Source organism: Orycteropus afer, unplaced genomic scaffold (assembly GCF_000298275.1).
Source record: "Orycteropus afer afer isolate SDZICR_OR568_19922 unplaced genomic scaffold, OryAfe1.0 scaffold00064, whole genome shotgun sequence".
Classification (NCBI taxonomy): Eukaryota; Metazoa; Chordata; class Mammalia; order Tubulidentata; family Orycteropodidae; genus Orycteropus; species Orycteropus afer.
This window is the reverse complement of record NW_006921651.1, coordinates 4,767,620-4,785,951: the sequence shown is the minus strand read 5'-3', so window position 1 is coordinate 4,785,951 and position 18,332 is coordinate 4,767,620. Positions and strand designations below refer to the sequence as shown.

The 18,332-nt window shown below is 41.3% G+C and overlaps 1 protein-coding gene across 1 annotated transcript in view; it reads right to left on the bottom strand.

The window, feature by feature from the left end:
• The window catches only part of ARMH3 (armadillo like helical domain containing 3), a 261,984-nt gene that overhangs the window by 169,438 nt on the left and 74,214 nt on the right, over window positions 1–18,332 (bottom strand). The window contains 1 exon segment of the mRNA XM_042780830.1: window positions 10,880–10,968. Coding sequence (XP_042636764.1) covers window positions 10,880–10,968 — 89 coding nt within the window.

The window sequence follows — 18,332 nt, the reverse complement described above, 5'->3', positions numbered from 1 at the left end:
TATATATATATATATGTATACATGCTTTGCTGGATTTTGTGTTTCTCTAGAGAACCCAATCTAACACAGATGTCATGCTTGGTAGGGTGGAGGGTTGACAAAAGAGGGGGAGGCCTTCAATGAGATGGACTGACATGGTGGCTGTGATGATGGGCTCAAGTATAGCAGGGATCATAGAGCTGGCACGGGATCGGGCAGTGTTTCGTTCTGCTGTGCATAGGGTCGCTGAGTCGGAAACGACTCGACAGCACCTAACAACAACAACAGCAACTCAAAGCAATCTATACAATCCCAATCCAGATCCTATCAACATTCTTTAAGCATATGGAAAAACCAATCACTAACTTTATATGGAAAGGAAAGAGACCTCAGATAAGCAAAGCACTATTGAAGAAGAAGAACAAAGTAGGAGGTCTCACCCTGATGGATCTCAAAACCTACTATACAGCCACAATAGTCAAAACTGCCTGGTATTGGTATAATGACAGACACATAGATCAATGGAATCGAATTGAGAACCCAGAAATAGATCCATCAGCCTATGCTCAGCTGATCTGTGACAAAGGGCCAAAATCCATTAAATGGGGAAGAGGATGTCTGTTTACTAAATGGTGCTATCAAAACTGGATATCCATTTGCAGAAACTGAAACAAGGTCTATACTTCACCCCATACACAAAAACTAACTCCAGATGGATCAAAGACTTAAATGTGAAACCTAAAACTACACAGTTCCTCAAGGAAAAACTAGGGGCAAATTTAGGGCCCCTAATACATGGCATAAATAGACTATCAAGCATAACCCAAAATGCACAAACAGCAGAAGAGAAACTAGATCATGGGACCTTCTGAAAATTAAATTTCTATGTGCTTCCAAAGACTTCTCCAAAAGAGTCAAAAGAGAACTTACAGATTGGGAAAAAATACTTGGCAATGACATATCTGACAAGGGACTTATCTCTAGAATTCAAAGAAAACTCCAACACCTCAACAACAAAAAGACAAATAATCCGATTAAAAAATGGGTAGAAGACATGAATAGACACTTCACACCAAGGAGGATATTCAGGCGGCCAACAAACATACAAAGAAATGCTCACAATCATTAGCCATTAGAGCGATGCAAATCAAAACAACCCAAGATACCATCTTGCTCCAGCACTAGTAGCAAAGTTCAACAAGACAGAAAATAACAAATGCTGGCAAGGATGCAGAGAGACTGGGACTTTCATACACAGCTGGTGGGACTGTCAAATGGTACAACCAATGTGGAAAGCAGTATGGTGATTCCTTAAAAAGGTGGAGTTAGAAATACCATTTGACCCAGCCATTCCATTACTAGGTATATATCCTAAAGAAATGACAGCCAGGACAAGAACAGATATATACACACCCGTGTGCACTGCAACACTATTAACAATAACCAAAAGCCAGAAACAACCTAGGTGTCCATTAACTGAAGAATGGATAACCAAACTATGGTATATGCATACAATGGAATATTATGCAACCCTAAAGAATAACACGCAGAATCTACAAAACAACACACAATATGGATGAACTTGGAGGGCATTATGCTGAGTGAAAGAAGGACAAATACTGTATTAGTCTGTTATTGTAAAAAGTCAAGGAAAGGTTTATATATGGAAGGAAATTTTGTTGGTTATCAGGGGTGGAAAGGGAGGGGAGGGAACACTGTTAGATAGGTAAAGACAAGTATTGATTTGGGTGAAGAGAAAGGCAATGTATCAAATGTGAGTGATCAACACGGTGGTACTGAAGAAGAGGAAGACAAAAAGAGGTACATGGGAGGTACAGACAACAAAGATGAACCCTTTTGCACATACAGTACTGCCCTGTCAGTGAAGGCAAACGTGGATATATGGGTGGATAGATGGGTAGACAGGCTGAACTATTAGGTATGTCTACGCAGCAGGGAGTGCACCCAAGACCATGTATCAGGTTGGCAGACAATGTTTCTATCAGTGTATTGCTATGTTCTGTAAGAATTCCCAGGTATATAGTAGAGCTGACAAGGGACAAGGTTGTAGTCACTTCTTGGGCACAGCCAGCTACCCAGAGAGACCGAGTAGTTGGACCTTTGGGCTCGGGACCATAGTTGCAGGGGACATCGAGCTCAACTGGTGTAACATACTACACAAAACATTGTTCCACATTCCACTTTGGTGAGTAGTGACTGGGATCTTAAAAGCTTGCAAGTGGCCATCTAGATGCAACAATGGATCTCTCCTCGTCCAGAGCAAAGAAGGATGAAGAAAACCAAAGATTCAAGGAAACAATTAGTCCAAGCGACTTGTACAACATGTAATCCTCTGCCTATATTACTTGAGACCAAAAGAACTAGATGATGCCCAGCTACCACTGTCAACCACTCGGAGGGGGATCTATGTAGGAGATTCTGGATAGCATGGGAGAATGATGTGGAACAAAACTTAAAATCATGAGGGAGACAAAAAAAGGGACCAGGTTTGCTGGTTTGACAGAGTCTGATGGAACCACTGAGACTACAGTCCCTAGCTGCCCTTCAGGTCTGGAATTGAACCTACTCCTGTGGCTTCCAGCCAAACAAAACACAGGTATATGAGGTGAACATTTATACCAGGTAGATACACTCGTTGGAGAGAACAATCATGGGAGAATAGAAGGGCTGTGTATGCACAGGGAGACAGCTCAGAGGGCAAGAGTGCATGGAGGGATGGACACAGGGAAGAGGTAACCATGGGGAGGAAGTGGGAGGGGACCTGTTACATTGTGGTAAATTGCATTCAATGTCATGAGATGAAATGTATGTGAGCTGCTGTATGGAAAGTGAATTTGCTCTGTAAACTTTCACCCAAATCACAATAAAAATTTAAAAATTAAAAAAGATAAATAAAAGCCACCCACTTCGTAGGTATTCTTTACAGTAACCCTAGAAACTAATAAGACCAATAGCAGTCGAGTTGATTTCGACCCATGGGAACCCCATGTGTCAGAGCAGAACTGTGTTCACTAGCATTTCCATTGGCTAATTTTTCAAAAGTAAATAGCCAGGCCTTTCTGCTAAGGCACCTCTGAGTGGACTTGAACTGCCAACCTTTTGGTTAGTAGCCAAGGCCATTAACTGTACCACCTAAGGATTCCAGGAAGCTAACATAGCCCCTGTATCAGAACATTCTAATGTACAGAAAGAATTAATCAGCCGTAGAAGAAAAAAGCCTCTCTCTTTTTGTGCATGGAATGTAGACAGTCTAATTAGGTGCATCAGGACTGGAATAAATTGTGTGACATATTTCCCTATTATGGATTGAACTGTGTCCACCCAAAATATATACTGAAATCCTAGCTCCTGCATGTAAGATGGGAGCTCTGGTGGCATAGTGCCTAAGGCAAGTAACTGCTAATCAGAAGGCTGATGGTTCAAACCCACCAACCACTCCTCGGAAGGAAGACTGGGCAATCTACTTCCATATAGATACTGCCTCGGAAACCCAAGGTGGGGTCGCTATGAGTCGAGTCCCACTCAAGGGCAATGAGTTTGGTTTTTTTTTTTTTATAAGATATTGTTTGGAATAAGGGTTTTCTTTGTTATTTTAACTAGGTCATGTCCAAGTACAGTGAAACTGAATCACTTCTAATTGAAGAGCAGGATCAGCACACATACACACAAGGAAAGACAGATGCCACCAAGGATCATCTATAAGCCAAGGAATCCAGAATACCTAGTGCTACCGACAAGGAAGGAATCAACACAGTCAAGACCCTGACTGAAACTTACACTCTCTCAAACTGTGATAATATAAATTTTTTGTTCTTTAAAGTCACCTTGTGGTATTTGTATTACAGTACCAAAAACCCACTGCTGTCAAGCCGATTTTGACTATATTGACCCTATAGGACAGAGCAGAACTGCCCCATAGGGTTTCTAATGCTGTGAAATCTTTATGGAAGCAGATTGCTACATCTTTCTCCCATGGAGCAGCTGGTGGGTTCAAAACACCAACCTTCTGGTTAGCAGTTGAGTGTTTCAATCGCTGTGCCACCAGGGCTCCCACAGGTAACCAAGACATCCCCTAAATCACACACACAAAAAAAATGTCGGGAGGATGGGGAAAAACAATTTAAAAGGCAATTTAAAAAATAAGCAATAGCAGCTGGCAAAATTATCCCTCTTCTCATTACCCTATCTTTTTACTGTTATGTTCTTTCCCACCTAGATCCCAAAACCAAACCCACTGCCATCCAGTCAATTCCAACTCACAGCAACCTTTTAGAACAGAGTAGAACTGTCTCATGGGATTTCCAAGGTGGTAAATCTTTACAGAAGCGGAGTGCCTCATCTTTCTCCCAAAGATGGGCTGGTGAGTTTGAACTGTTGACATTTTGGTTAGCAGCTGAAGGCTTTAACCACTATGTCACCAGCTCCTCCCTACCTAGATACCCTCTTCAAAACTAAAAGAAGCAATATCGTACAGTTATATAAGATGTCACCTTTGGGGGAAGTTAGGTGAAGGGTATACAGGACTCTATGTACTATTTTTGCAATTTCCTATGCATCTAAAATTGTATCAAAAGAAAGCTTTTTAAACTATAAAAAGGTAGACAATTAAAAGTTCAAAGCATAGTTTCCCAAAATCAGAAGGGACTGTCAAACTACCAAAACTACACTTTATCTATACAAGAACGGCCAGCTAAATCTACGGTTCAGGTTTTCTCTTGTAACATTTTAGTTCTACATGACAACACCTACAGTATAACACGGTTCCAACAAAAGGCTCTCAATTCTCAGTCTCAAAGTGTATCTAACTATGAAGTCAAAGGCTTCTGCCAGTGATGGGAGAGTGGGCTGGATCCAGAAAGCTGTAACACTCTCGGGGTTTTCCGTTTTTCCCAGTAAGTATCTGAAAGGTCAGGCCTCGTGCAATTTCTCTCTTTCCACAAAGTGTGAATGCTTTGGATGCTATTTAGCACAGTGAAGCTGAACAGATTGTTTTGGGGGCTTTGGGGGCCTTTCTGCAGGGAGGAAAATGTTGCCTAGTGATCTGCATCTGAGCATAGGAGTCAGGAACTCTACGTTCTAATCATGACTCTGTTTAATGTCTAATTCCATGATCCTTGGCAAGTCACTTAACCCTTCTATATCTCTACTCCTTTCCCCAACAAATGGGGATAAAAATAATGACTTATCACCTAGGGATATGGCAGAGTGAAAGAGTAAGAACTATGATCCATAGATAAATGTTGAGTGTAAAATGCCAGTATAAATCTGCCTTTAAATGAACCCTTATTTTCAGGCTGTAGAAAGCCACACTATTTAAATACAGGCTGCCTCCCCAAAAGGAGCCCTGCTAGCACAGTGGTTAAGGCATTTGCCTGCTAACCAAAAGGCTGGCAGTTTGAACCTACCATGTGCTCTGCAGGAGAAAGATGAAGCAGTCTGGTTCCATAAAGATGCATAGCCTTGCAAATGCCATGCCACAGTTCTATTCTGTCCTGAAGGGTCACTAGCAGCCAAATCGACTTGATGGCAGTGGGGTTTGGGTTTGCCTCCCCAATGCCCCTTCTGCCAGTAGTGGAAGTAAAATAAGTTGACTCTGTAGCTCTGTTCAAGTACTTCCCTCTCCAGCAACGACAGGCTTCTATCTAAACATTCTGCTTATTCTTCAGTTAATGGCTTAGAATCCATCAACGTTTTTACCTGGTTAAAAGCAACTCATCCAAAACAATTAGTCCAAGGGACTGATAGATCATGATGCAATCCTCAGCCTAAATGACCATGAGGCCAGAACTAGATGGTGCCCGGCTACCTCTGTCAACCACTTGGAAGGGTATCTGTGTAGGAGATCCTGGATAGAGTGAGCAAACAATGTGGAACAAAATTCACATTTTGTGGTCTGATACACCCTGATGAAACCCCTGAGACTACGCCCCTCACTGCTCTTCAGTCTGGAACTGAACTTACTCCTGCGGCTTCCAGCCAAACGAAAGACTAGCATATGGGCTGAAAATGTCCATCAGGTAGATACATTCCTTAGAGAGACCGTCATGGGAGAAGAGAAGGGCAGTGTATGCTGTTCTGGTTCCCTAGTGCCGCTCCGACAAATGGGATGGCCTTAACAAACAGGAGTTTATTTTCTTACAGTTTGGAGGCTTTAAGTCTGAGTTCCCAGTGCCAGGCTCTAAGGGCTGGGTGAAAGCCCCTCAGGCTTGGGCTTCAGCTCTGTCTCCTGCTTCCGGCCCACTGGAGCTAGAGGCTTTTCTTCACTCAGACAGCTGCTGACTACTGAGGCTGACAAGCCCAAGGTTGACAAATAAAAAGGCACGGCCCCAATGTTACCAAACCACATGACAGGCCATTCTTCCAAGTCCACTGAAAGTCCCAAGGTCAGCAGAGCATGGCAAGCTGCTGAACAATGACACGGCTACATGCAAGGTTCAAGCGTGCCACAAGCTAGAGACCATCCCAAAGCTGTTTCTTATATATAAGAAGCAGTCCACATACCCAAAGCAGCTACTCAGCTGCTCCAACAGATTCCACCATGGAGTTAATTACTAATCTCACCATGGGGAATAACTATAGTCAGCTGCCCAGCCACTCAACCAGGCCCAGCCAAGTTGACACACAAACTTAACTACTACATACGCACAGGGAGACCACTCAGGGGGCAGGAGTGCATGGGAGAAGACACAGGGAAGTAGTAACTATGGGGAGGAGGTGGGAACAGACCTGTTACATTGTGGGAAATTGCAGTCAATGTCATGAGACAAAATGTGTATGAACTGCTATATGGATAGAGCCAGCCATTCAGATTTTTGTTTGTGTTGTTCATATGAAAGGGAATAGTACGCAATTTCTCTGTCCTCTGTCCCTTGTCTCTATCTTCCTTACCTACAATGCATGGCTTGGTTTTTTTTTTTTTAATTTTTAGTATGACTTGGGTGAAAGTTTACAGAGCAAATTCATCTTCCATATAGCAGTTCACACAATTTTGTCTCATGACATTGACTGCAATTCCCCACAATGTAACAGCTCTCTTCCCACTTCCTCCCTGTAGTTACCTCTTCCCTGTGTCCTTCCCTTCCATGCACTCCCACCCATCCCCTGAGCTGTCTCCCTGTGCATACACTGCCCTTCTGTTCTCCCAAGACTGATCTCTCCAAGGAGTGTCTCTACCTGATGTAAACATTCACCCTATACGTTTGTCCCTTGTTTGGCTGGAAGCCACAGGAGTGAGTTCAATTCCAGACTTGAAGGGCAGCTAAGGGCCATAGTCTTGGGGATCTCACCAGGCTCTCTCAGACCAGCAAACCTGGTCTTTTTTTGTTCCACATTGTTTTCCCGGCAAATGGACACTGCTGAACAGAGACTACAGTTTTCATCATATTCTGAAAGGTAAAGAACTATTTCACTTGGACCTTATCCTAATACCCAGTTTTCTCATATCTATCAGTGGAGAGTTTTAATAACCTAATTCTACTCAAACCAGGAAACCTGGGTAGCCTAGAGGTTAGAGAAAAGCTTTTGAACATTCCCGATGTGGTAAAAAATAGTGATTACTAGAAAAGAGGCCAATGCAGACAGGTAGGACTTCCTCCTGTCCATACTCTAGCCGAAGTTACCTAAACAGATTTTCCCACATACTCAGATACCATGGTGACAAGCATCCTATAAATAGACAGGGGCAGCAGGGAGTAAGTCAGGGCTTGAATCTGTAAAACCAACAGTAGGGAAAGCTTATCTGACAAGGTTAAAGCTTCAGCTAATACAACTGGTTCCTCTTCTTCCATATGATCAAATCTGGGAATTCCATATGAGAATTTAGAAGAGAACTTCTGGCTGCCTCCTGAATAACAGAGAGCTATTGTAGTCAAACAGCATAGGACGAAAACCTAGCACTCAAAGTGCAGGGATACTAAATGTCCACATTCCAAACAACAAAAGGTATTTGGACCCTAGTGGATGGACTGTTTCTGTCTGTGTGTCCAATCTAACAACACACACCATAATAATCTTACTTATAAATAAAATTCAATGTTCAGTTACAGTTGCAGCACACGTGTGGGCAAGCATATATACACACATAATAAGCACATGTGCCATGATGAATTTCACATACCTTCCTCAAATCCCTAAGTCTAGAAGGCAAAGAAAGAGTGAAAACATGGGCATATCAACATATGAGGGGTAGTGACAGCCAAGGAGTGGGTGGATCCACCATAGCCACACTTACATTCACTACTTGCAATATTATACATTATTATGGGCTCTGACTGCATCGGATGTAGCGTTGTATTTTGCAGCTTTCCTTAACACCTGCCACTCAGTATCTCACTGTATACCCCATGGATGAACAAATGGAGCCAGGGTTCCCACCCAGTCTGTATGTAAAAAGGAGCTAAACTCACTTGACAAAGAACTCTAGTACTAATGCCTGTGCCTTAGAAACAAGCAGTGGTCTAAGCCACACTAACGATACTCACCTCTCCCCTCAAGCCATCAAAGTCTCAGAAAGCCAACCAATCAGTTCTGAGATAGCATATAATTACAGAGCTGAATGCAAAAGAGGGTACTCAAAGACAAAGTCTGCTGACCAGCACAGAATAAAGAATAGTCTGCTTTTTTAAAATGTTCTAGCCACAATGAGGAAATTCCAAGTGCCAGAAATGATAAATATGAAAGACACATTTAAATCTCTTTAAAAGATAACTGCCAGGACAATGAATTCTGGGGCTTATAACATCCATAAAAGTAAAATATATGATGAGAGGACTGAAGAGGCATTTCATAATGATCAAGGGGTCAAATTCATCAAGAGGACAGGAGACACAAGGTGAAGGTAGGAGAATAACGAGAAGTCCAGGGAGACAGACCAGGGTGAACAGAAGGTAATGTGAAAAAGACAATGGAATATGACAATAAGGAAGAGGACAACAGATGATGAGGATGGGAGAAAACCCAGAGAAATCACAGGGCCAGAGGTAGAATCGTTAGGTCAGAAATGAAAGGGAAAAGAGAAAACTTTGAAAAATGAGAATATAAAGAAAACAAAACCAGAGGAAGCAGAAGAAGTAGGCAGAAACAACTATTACAGTTTTTACTATAAAAGCCAGAAACTGAGTAAGGCAGAAACCTGTCAGAAATGGAAAATTCAAGTATTTCCCACTAGAATAAGCAATAGCAAAGTGGTAAAACCGCAGCCCGTCAAAGGCAGAAGACTTGCGAGACCCAGAAAAAAAAAGCAGTCCCATTGAGTTTCGGCTCTCACAAGTTTCACTGTCTACCAATTGCTTTGTAACTAAAAAGTGTAACTTCATCCCAATTATAGACATAACCATTTGTACTTGGTATAAATCTACAACTATGTCAACATCCACAGATTTGTATCATTTTGTGTTTCATCTTTAATCCTAGGTTTTTAAAGCATGACAACCACATAAGTATCCAATGGCCACAATAGTCCTTTGTGTTACAAAAAATTACTGCTACCTAAAAAAACTTTTAAAGAGCCCTGATGGCGCACAGTTAAGCACTTGGCTGCTAACTGAAAGGTTAGCAGTTCAAACCCACCAGCTGCTCCATGGGAGAAAGATGTGGCAGTCCGCTTGCATAAAGATCGCAGCCTTGGAAACCCTGCGGGGCAGGTTCTACTCTGTGCTAAGCCACTGAAGACACTGGATACAAACAGGTATAAAGGCAAAAAAAAAAAAAAAGGGTCTCTACGAGTCAGAACCAGCTCAATGGCAATAGGTTTGGTTTTTAAAACTTCTAACTTTAGTCATTCTAATCTCTTTTGATCTCTCTTTAGCTTTTCTGATATCCCTCAATCTCAAACTCTTATACAACCACAAAACATACCCTTCTCTCCAAAAATAGCAAAATACCACTATTGCCACTCAGTGTTATTCTTCTACTCCCCATTCACCACTACAGGCAGTAACTGCAAAGAACTTGCTAATCCATTAATTAAAGATCTCTACTTTCCATTATGGAGGACTAAATTTAGAAAGCCAAATTGGGTTGGGAGGAAACCATGAGCCACAACAAGCAAGATGAATTCCATGGAATGGGGCTGGGGTGCTGGCCTGTTTCTTATAAAGATTCTGACACTAACACACCCTCCTCTGCTGGGAATATAAAGAAGCCCTCCCGTGGGTGTGGCAACCATTCATCACTATAATCTTCTGCAGAAAATTTTATTGTACCATTGGGTCACAAAAGCCACAGGACCCATCAGCAAGCACTGCCTCAGGAAGTATGTCTCCTTTGCTTTCCTAAAACCTCCAATTTAGTCACACAAAAGAAAGGGGTGGCAAGCAAGCATTAATTGTACCCTTAGAGAAGAGCCAGTTTCCCCGCCTGCAGGGGTGGCAGTGACTTTACTGGGCCACCAAATGGATAAGGAGACAAAAGTAAACACTGTAATTTGCCGCTTTTGTCTCTGGCACAGGGGGAGTGCTACCATCGACACTGTCTGTAAACAGTAATAATGCCAGATGTAACACAAAGAACAGGATTCCCCCCATTTCGCACCCTCATCACCACCCCCTTTCCCTATGACATTCCTCCTGAGATTACTCAACTTGAGGAAACACATAGAAGCCTCCCTATAGTCCATATGCTGCTACCAAATGGAACAGAGGGAGAATCCAAGTTTGTACTAATTCATCCTATCTCACTCTCCCTCAAGGGAACTCAAGAAATACTCAATTGTTTCCATCCAGCTGACAAAAACAGAGGAAGGAGAAGGAACAGGACAGAACAGGTATGCAACACAACCAGGTATGAATCAGAAAAAGGCGGCAATGTCAAAAAATGACAAAAGCATAAATTAAAGTATATTAAACATACTGGAAAGAATGGATTCAAAAGTGGAAGTTACCTGACCAGAGTTCCCGCCAGGTGTAATGCAGGCGCACTCTACACTTCTTCTGGTAGCAAAGCAGTTTATGTACTACCTGAATACAGCGTCTACAAGAGAGAAAGAGGACAACTGGGTAAGCACAAGAACATGCCACAAACTCACCACCAGTACTCTTTCCTTAATGAGGCAGCTTTGCTAAACCACTGAAGACACTGGATACAAACAGGTATAAAGGCAAAAAAAAAAAAGGAACTTCTACCTGTAGCTCTTTTGATGGATAAGTACACACATACACAGTTTGCTCTACCCAGTGCCCTTATCACTGAGAAAAAGGGGCTGAAACCACATGTAAGTCAATAGTCAATTAGGCACCATTGATACCCTTCCTTTGAGTATCTATCCAGGAAGGATGTGATAGACACAAGATGTAAAATCACAAAACTACAGATCTTAAGCTTCTAGACCTATTTTTTAATCTAAATTTTAAATAAAATTTTAAATAAATTTATAGTTAACGTATTTATTTACATTAAAAATTACTTGAAAGTCTGTTCATCAAAAGACTTTATGAAAAAAGTGAGAAGATAAGCTACCAACTAGGAGAGTATCTTCTGAAATCATATATCCAGTAAGAGCCTAAGAACAAAAACATACATAAAACTTCAACAACTTAACAACAAAAAGACAAATAACTCCATTACAAAATAGGCAAAAGCCTTGAACAAACATTTTACCCAAGAGGACAAATGGCCACCAAACACATAAGAAGATATTTAGTACCTTTAACTATTAAAGAGATGCAAATCAAAACCACAGTGAGATACCATTTCACTCCCAGAAGGATAGTAGCCAAGATAAACAAAACAAAACAAAAAAATAGTAACAAAAGTTGGTGAGAATGTGGGGAACCTGGAACCCTTACACACTGCTGATCGGAATTCAAAAAGATATAGTCACAGAGGAAAACAGTGTGTCAGTTCCTAAAAAGACTAAAAATATAACCACCATTTGACCCAGCAATTCTACTCCTAATTATATACCCAAAACACTTGCAAGCAGAGACTCAACTCAGAGACTTGTACACCAATGTTCACTGCAGCACCATTCAGAGAAATTTGCATTCTAACAACATATAAGTTTTTGAGATTATTTCCAACAGACTTATGTTAAGGTGAATGATAGTTTTTAAATAATAAACATAAAAATATTTTTTCATTTCTGACTGGGATAGGATTTTGGAAGCTTAAAAAGCTATCATTGAAATTACAAAATAAAATACTGGTAAAAATTACTTCATAAAAATGAGACTCTTTTGCTTGATAAAAAGTTTTTTAATGATTGACACAACATCGGAAATTACATTTGTATTAACAAAAAATGGTCATTTCTTTATGGGGGGACAAAAATGATCTAATGTGGATTCCTTCATCCCCAAAATAAGGAAATATGAAAAGTTAACATTTTTCTATAATGTTCAACTTCATTTAAAAATGGCATATTAAAACAAGATTTTATTTTTATGAAATAATTAGAATAGATTGTAATGATGACAAAAGAACAGCAGAACAGCCACTCACACATTATCAAAGAAAGTCTAAACTGGCTTGGAGCCCTTTAGAAGGCAATTTCGCAATCTATATTAATAGTTTTTAAACACTTTAAAGAGGTGCTTTGCAGCAGATTTGCCCAGTGCAATATGACGTCTCCCGTCTTGACTGCTGCTTTCATGGGTGTTGACTGTGGATCCAAGAAAAAAGAAATCTTTGATAACTCCAATCTTTTCTCCATTTATCATGATGTTGCTTACTGGTTCAGTAGCAAGGATTTTTGTCTTCTTTATGTTGAGGTATGTTGTTGTTGTTGTTGTTATGTGCCGTCGAGTCGGCCCCGACTCATAGCGACCCCTCCTTGGGTTTCCGAGGCAGTATCACTACGGAAGTAGGATTGCCCAACCTTCCTTCCGAGGAGTGGCTGGTGGTCTATCCCAAAGGCTATAGTCTTGGATTTTATCCAAGTGCTTCAAGACATCTTCACTTTCAGCCAGCAAAGCTGTGTCATCTGCACACTGCAGGTTGTTAATGATGCTACCTCCAATCCTGATGCCCATTCTTCTTCATACAGTCCAGCTTCTTGGATTATTTGCTCAGCATACAGACTGAATAAGCATGGTGAAAGAATACAACCCTGACCTAAACTCTTCCTGATTTTAAACATGCAGTATCCCCTTGTACTGTTCTAACGACAGCCTCTTGGTCTGTATACAGCTTCCTCATGAACCAAAGATGTCACTTTGAAGATTAAGGTGTGCCTGACCCAAACACACATATGCATGTGAAAGCTGGATAATACATGAGGAAAACCAAAGAAGAATTAATGCCTTTGAATTGTAGTGATGGCAAAGAACACTAAAAATACCATGGAATGCCAGAGGAACAAAAAAATCTTCCCTGCAAGATGAGCTGGAATAGTCCTTACAAGCGAGCATGGCCTGGCTTCATCTTACCTACTTTGGTCATTGTCTTAATTCTCTAGTGCTGCTATAACAGAAATACCACAAGTGGATGGCTTTAACAAATAGAAATTGATTCTCTTACAATTTAGGAATCCAATCGTCCAAAAATCAGAGTGCCAGCTATAGGGGCTGGCTGAAGGCCCCCTCAACTTTGGACTTCAGCTCTGCCTTTTGTTCCAGACCCACTGGAGCTGGAGGCTCCTTCTAAGCCATGGAGCTTCTGGCTGCTGAGGCTGATGAACCCAAGATTAGCAGTTACAACAGCACAATCCCAAGATCAGCAGGCAACACGGCAGACCACTAGTTCAAGTCCAGGAAACAGAGATGAAGATTTGGCCAAATGCAGGAAAAAATGTGCCAAAAAGCTAGAGTCCTTCCTCAAAGCTTCTCCATGTATACTGGAAGCAGGCCAAACCCTGAAGGCAATGACTTAACTGCTCTTAGCAGATTCTACCATGGAGATGATTACAATCTCAGCATGGGGAATAACGACATCCAGCTGCCATGTCACTCAAAACCATGGCCCAGCCATGACGACACACAACCTTAACTACCACAGTCATGTTGTCAGAAGGGACCGATCCCTGGAGAAGGATATCATGCTTAGTAAAGCAGAGGGTCAGTGAAAATGAGGAAGACCCCCAGCACAATGCGCCGGCACAGTGGTGGTAACAGGCTCCAGCTCAGCAAGGGTGGTGGGGCTGGCACAGGGCAAGGCAGTGTGTGTGCTGTTACACACACAGTCACTGTGAAGTGGAGCTGATTCAAAGGCACCTAACAACAACATTAATAATTTTAACAGTGTTTATACTCTTTGACCAATTAACACCCCTCCAGGGGATTGAGCTTCAATCTAGAATGCAAAAAAACTTGACACAAAAAGTTGTGCATCATTATCTCATTTATAATGGAGGAAAGACGGAAACAACTGGGGAAAGAACGTCCAATCCTGGGAGAGAGGCAAGTAAATCGTAAATCATTACACATATATACAATGAAACTGTTAATGAGTACATTAAAAAAAGAAAAGAAAAAATTATATTCTTGAAGACTTTTTCACAACACAGAAAAATATTTATAAGTAAAAAAACAGCATGCAAAATTTACATAATTAAATATATGACAATGATAACTGTATTCAAATGCATAGTAAAATATTTTAATTTTGAAATTAACAGTGGTTGCCCTTTTGGGTGGTAGGATTATGGAAGTTCTGGTCTTATATATATATACATTTGTGAAAACTCATCAAACTATTCATCCCACTATACGCCATTTTTAAATCCTTGGAAATAAAGGAATGAAAGAAATGAAGGACGGATGCATACTAAAAACATAGATAGAAATTGAAACTATTATGTTAACTCAAAGAAGCCAGCTGCAAAAGGCACATATTCTATAACTCCATTCATATAAAATGTCAACAACAGACAAACTGATAAGAGACAGAAAGTACATAAGTGAATGTCTAGGGCTAGGGATTGGAGGGGAGGTGTTTTCAGCAGAGAAGATTTGGGAAATGACTGCTAATGGGTGTGGTGCAGTGAATTACTTGGTATGGCTACTCTAGCCATAGTCTTTGTAACTCCTACCAGATTACTGGGTGGGACCAAGCAAATAAGGTGTGTTGGGATTGGTTAGTTTTGTCCTTCTGCCAGTCTTAAAATGAGCCTTCCCAGAGGCAGAAAAGGGGCTCTCACTGCCATCAAGAGAGAAGACCAGACGGTGAAGGAAAGTGCACCCTAGGACCCGAGATCCCTGCACTGGACCTCCTTGGCTGAAGAGACGCCCAGCAGAGAGACATGGACCTGGGAAAGACACCCAGCTGAGAAACCAAGAGGCAAGAGACAGAGCAGCGGGCTTTCCAGCCCACTAAGCAAGAAAGCAGAGTGCCCTTGGGCAGGAGTCTTACTGGTGGAGTGGGATGTACCTAGGTGCACCTATCAGCAGAGCTAAAAGAGCTTTGTAACTACTGCCCGGGCAGGGAAGAGGCCAAGGGCCAGAGAGGCGAGCCACAGGGCATAGCAAAGGGAAGACTGTCTTCATCAAAGAATTGTATCCTGAGCGCATTCCTGAACCTGAATTGTAACCTACTGCTTCCCTAATAAACCCTATAATTTTAACTATTTCCTGTGAGTTCTATGTGGCCAATCCAATGAATTATCTAACCCAGCAGAGAAGTAGTGAGTGCCGTGAGAAGGGTGGTTGGTGTCAGAGTTGGTAAAAAAAATCTGGAGGGTAGCAGCATGTCTGGCCTCACTGGAAAAAGTCTTGGGATGTTGATGGTGAGCCTGTCTCACCCTTGTGAAGTTGGAGGAGGTCTGAAGATGTCACCCCCAAGTCCCTTTAGCAATGGGTATGGGAATTCTTTATGTCAGGAAAAAATGTTGCAAAATTAGAGGTGATTGTTGCACAGGCCTATGAATATACTAAAAATCACTGATTCTACATATTAAATAGGTGAATTATATGACATATGAATTATATCTCAATAAATTTGTTTTAAAAAACTTTGCCACTTAGGCTTTCAAACTGTCAGGAAATGCTAAGTTACAGTTTTCACAGTAATATTAACTTAATACAATCTATAGCTTGGCATATTTGGATTTTTGATTAAACTATTAAATGTCCACTTCAACGTTCAGCCTGTGTAATGTGGATAAATTCATGCTCCTCCTTTGAGAGTACTGGCTTTTACATTTCCTATTTTCATTTTAAATTTGCAAACTCAATGTTCAATTAACTAGAATATCAATCTTTGGAATTACTAACGTCCAGAGGCCTCTAAATTGCCTAAAATGTAATGTCTTAACTAACTCCAGGTTCAAAGCCTCACACTATCATATTCTCACTACCCTATAGGATAGTTAAGGAAGGTCTTGGTCAGCAAGAGCCCCAGGGTTTGGACTGTATCCCTCCTGGAACTCCAGGTTCATCACACAAACCAAAAGGTTCAGAAGAAACTGCCAGACTTCAAAATTATGATAACTTCTTAGGCATAGTCAACCACTCTGATGAGCAAATTGTTGGACCGGTGGGCTCGGGCCATAGTCGCAGGGGACATCAAGCTCAACTGGTATAACATATTACACAAAAATATTGTTCTACGTTCTATTTTGGTGAGTAGGCACTGGGTTCTTAAAAGCTTGTAAGTGGCCCTCTAGATGCAACAGTGGGTTTCTTGTCGTCCAGAGCAAAGAAGAATGAAGAAAACCAAAGATGCACGAAAACAATTAGTCTAAGGGACTAGTGGATCATGCAAACCTCGGCTTACATGACCATGAGAACAGAACTAGATGGTGCCTGCTAGCACTGTCAACCACTCAGAAAGGGATCAGTGCAGGAGATCCTGAATACAGTGGTAGAACAATGTGGAACTAAAGTCAAATTCATTAAAAAAAAAAAAAAAAGACCAGGTTTAACTGGTCTGATAGACCCCTGAGACTATGGCTCCTAGTTACCATTTCCCTGGCTTCCAACCAAACAATACATAGGCATATAAGTGAACATTTGCATCAGGTAGATACACTCCTTAGGATGATAAATCATGGGAGAACAGAGGGCAATATCAGCACAGGGAGATAGCTCAGGGGGCAAGAATGCACAGGGAAGGTGAAGACAGGGAAGAAAGAACTACAGGGAGGAAGTTGAAAGAGAGCTGTTACATTGTGGAAAACTGCAGTCAATGTCATGAAATAAAATGTGTATGAACTGCTGCATGGAAAATGAATTTGCTCTGTAAACTTTCACCCAAATCACAATAAAAATTAAAAAAAAAAAAAAGAGAAGAAACTGCCAGACTTATTTTTTCATTTATTCATACATTCATTCAACAAACATTGAGTAAATACGAACTAAACATTTGTACTTGTTATGAGTTGAATTGTGTCACCCAAAAGTATGTATTGGAATCCTAACCTCTATACATGTGGATGTAATTCCATTTGGCAACAGGAGTTTTCTTTGTTATGTTAATTAATCCATTAGGATAGGTCTTAAGCCATTTTTAAAATTTTATTGTGATTTGGGTGAAAGTTTACAAAGCAAATTCATCTTCCATATAGCAGTTCACATACACTTTTCTCTTATGACATTGACTATAATCTCTTACAATGCAACAGCTCCTCTCCCACTTCCTCCCAATAGTTACCTCTTTCCTGTGTCCATCCCTCCATGCACTCCTGACACCTGAGCTGTCTTCCTGTGCCCTTCTATTCTCCCATGATTGATCTCTCCAAGGAGTATATCTACCTAATGTAAATGTTCAGCTCATATGTCTGTCTTTTGTTTAGCTGGAAGCCACAGGAGTGGGTTCAATTCCAGACCTGAAGCGCAACTAGGGGCCACACAGTCTCAGAGGTTCCACTGGGCTCTATCAGACCAGCAAACCTAGTCCCCCACCCTTTTTTTAAAAAAAAAAAAAGATTTGAGTTTTGTTCCACATTGTTCTCCACTCTATCCAGGATCCCCTACACAGATCCCCCTCCGAGTAGCTGACAGTGGTAGCCAGGCACCATCTAGTTCTTCTGGTCTCATAGTCATACAGGCTGCAGATCGGATGGTGTACCAGTTGCTTGTTAATGGATCCAGAAGCCTGAAGTTTCCAAGCAGAACAGAAGATTCTCCAGAGAGAAAGGACCACGCTTGTCTTCTCAGGTTTGATAGGGATGGGCAAATTAGAAATTGGCTATTTAAAATTGTGGGAGATAAAGGCATGAAGTGGCTGGCTTTCACACTTCCATGGGTGTGGACATTCTTAAACTGATGGTGAAGGAGATGTTAATTTTTGAAGTATAAAAGGGATAATGGCTAGAGTCCAACAGGAGGCGGGGCAAGATGGCGGACTAGGCAGAAGGATTGCACAGACCTTCTTCAACAAAGAAAAGGGAAACCAATTAACACAGACACAGAAAATAATCTTGGACCCCTGAGCCTTGAAGGAAAGGATGCAGAATTGGA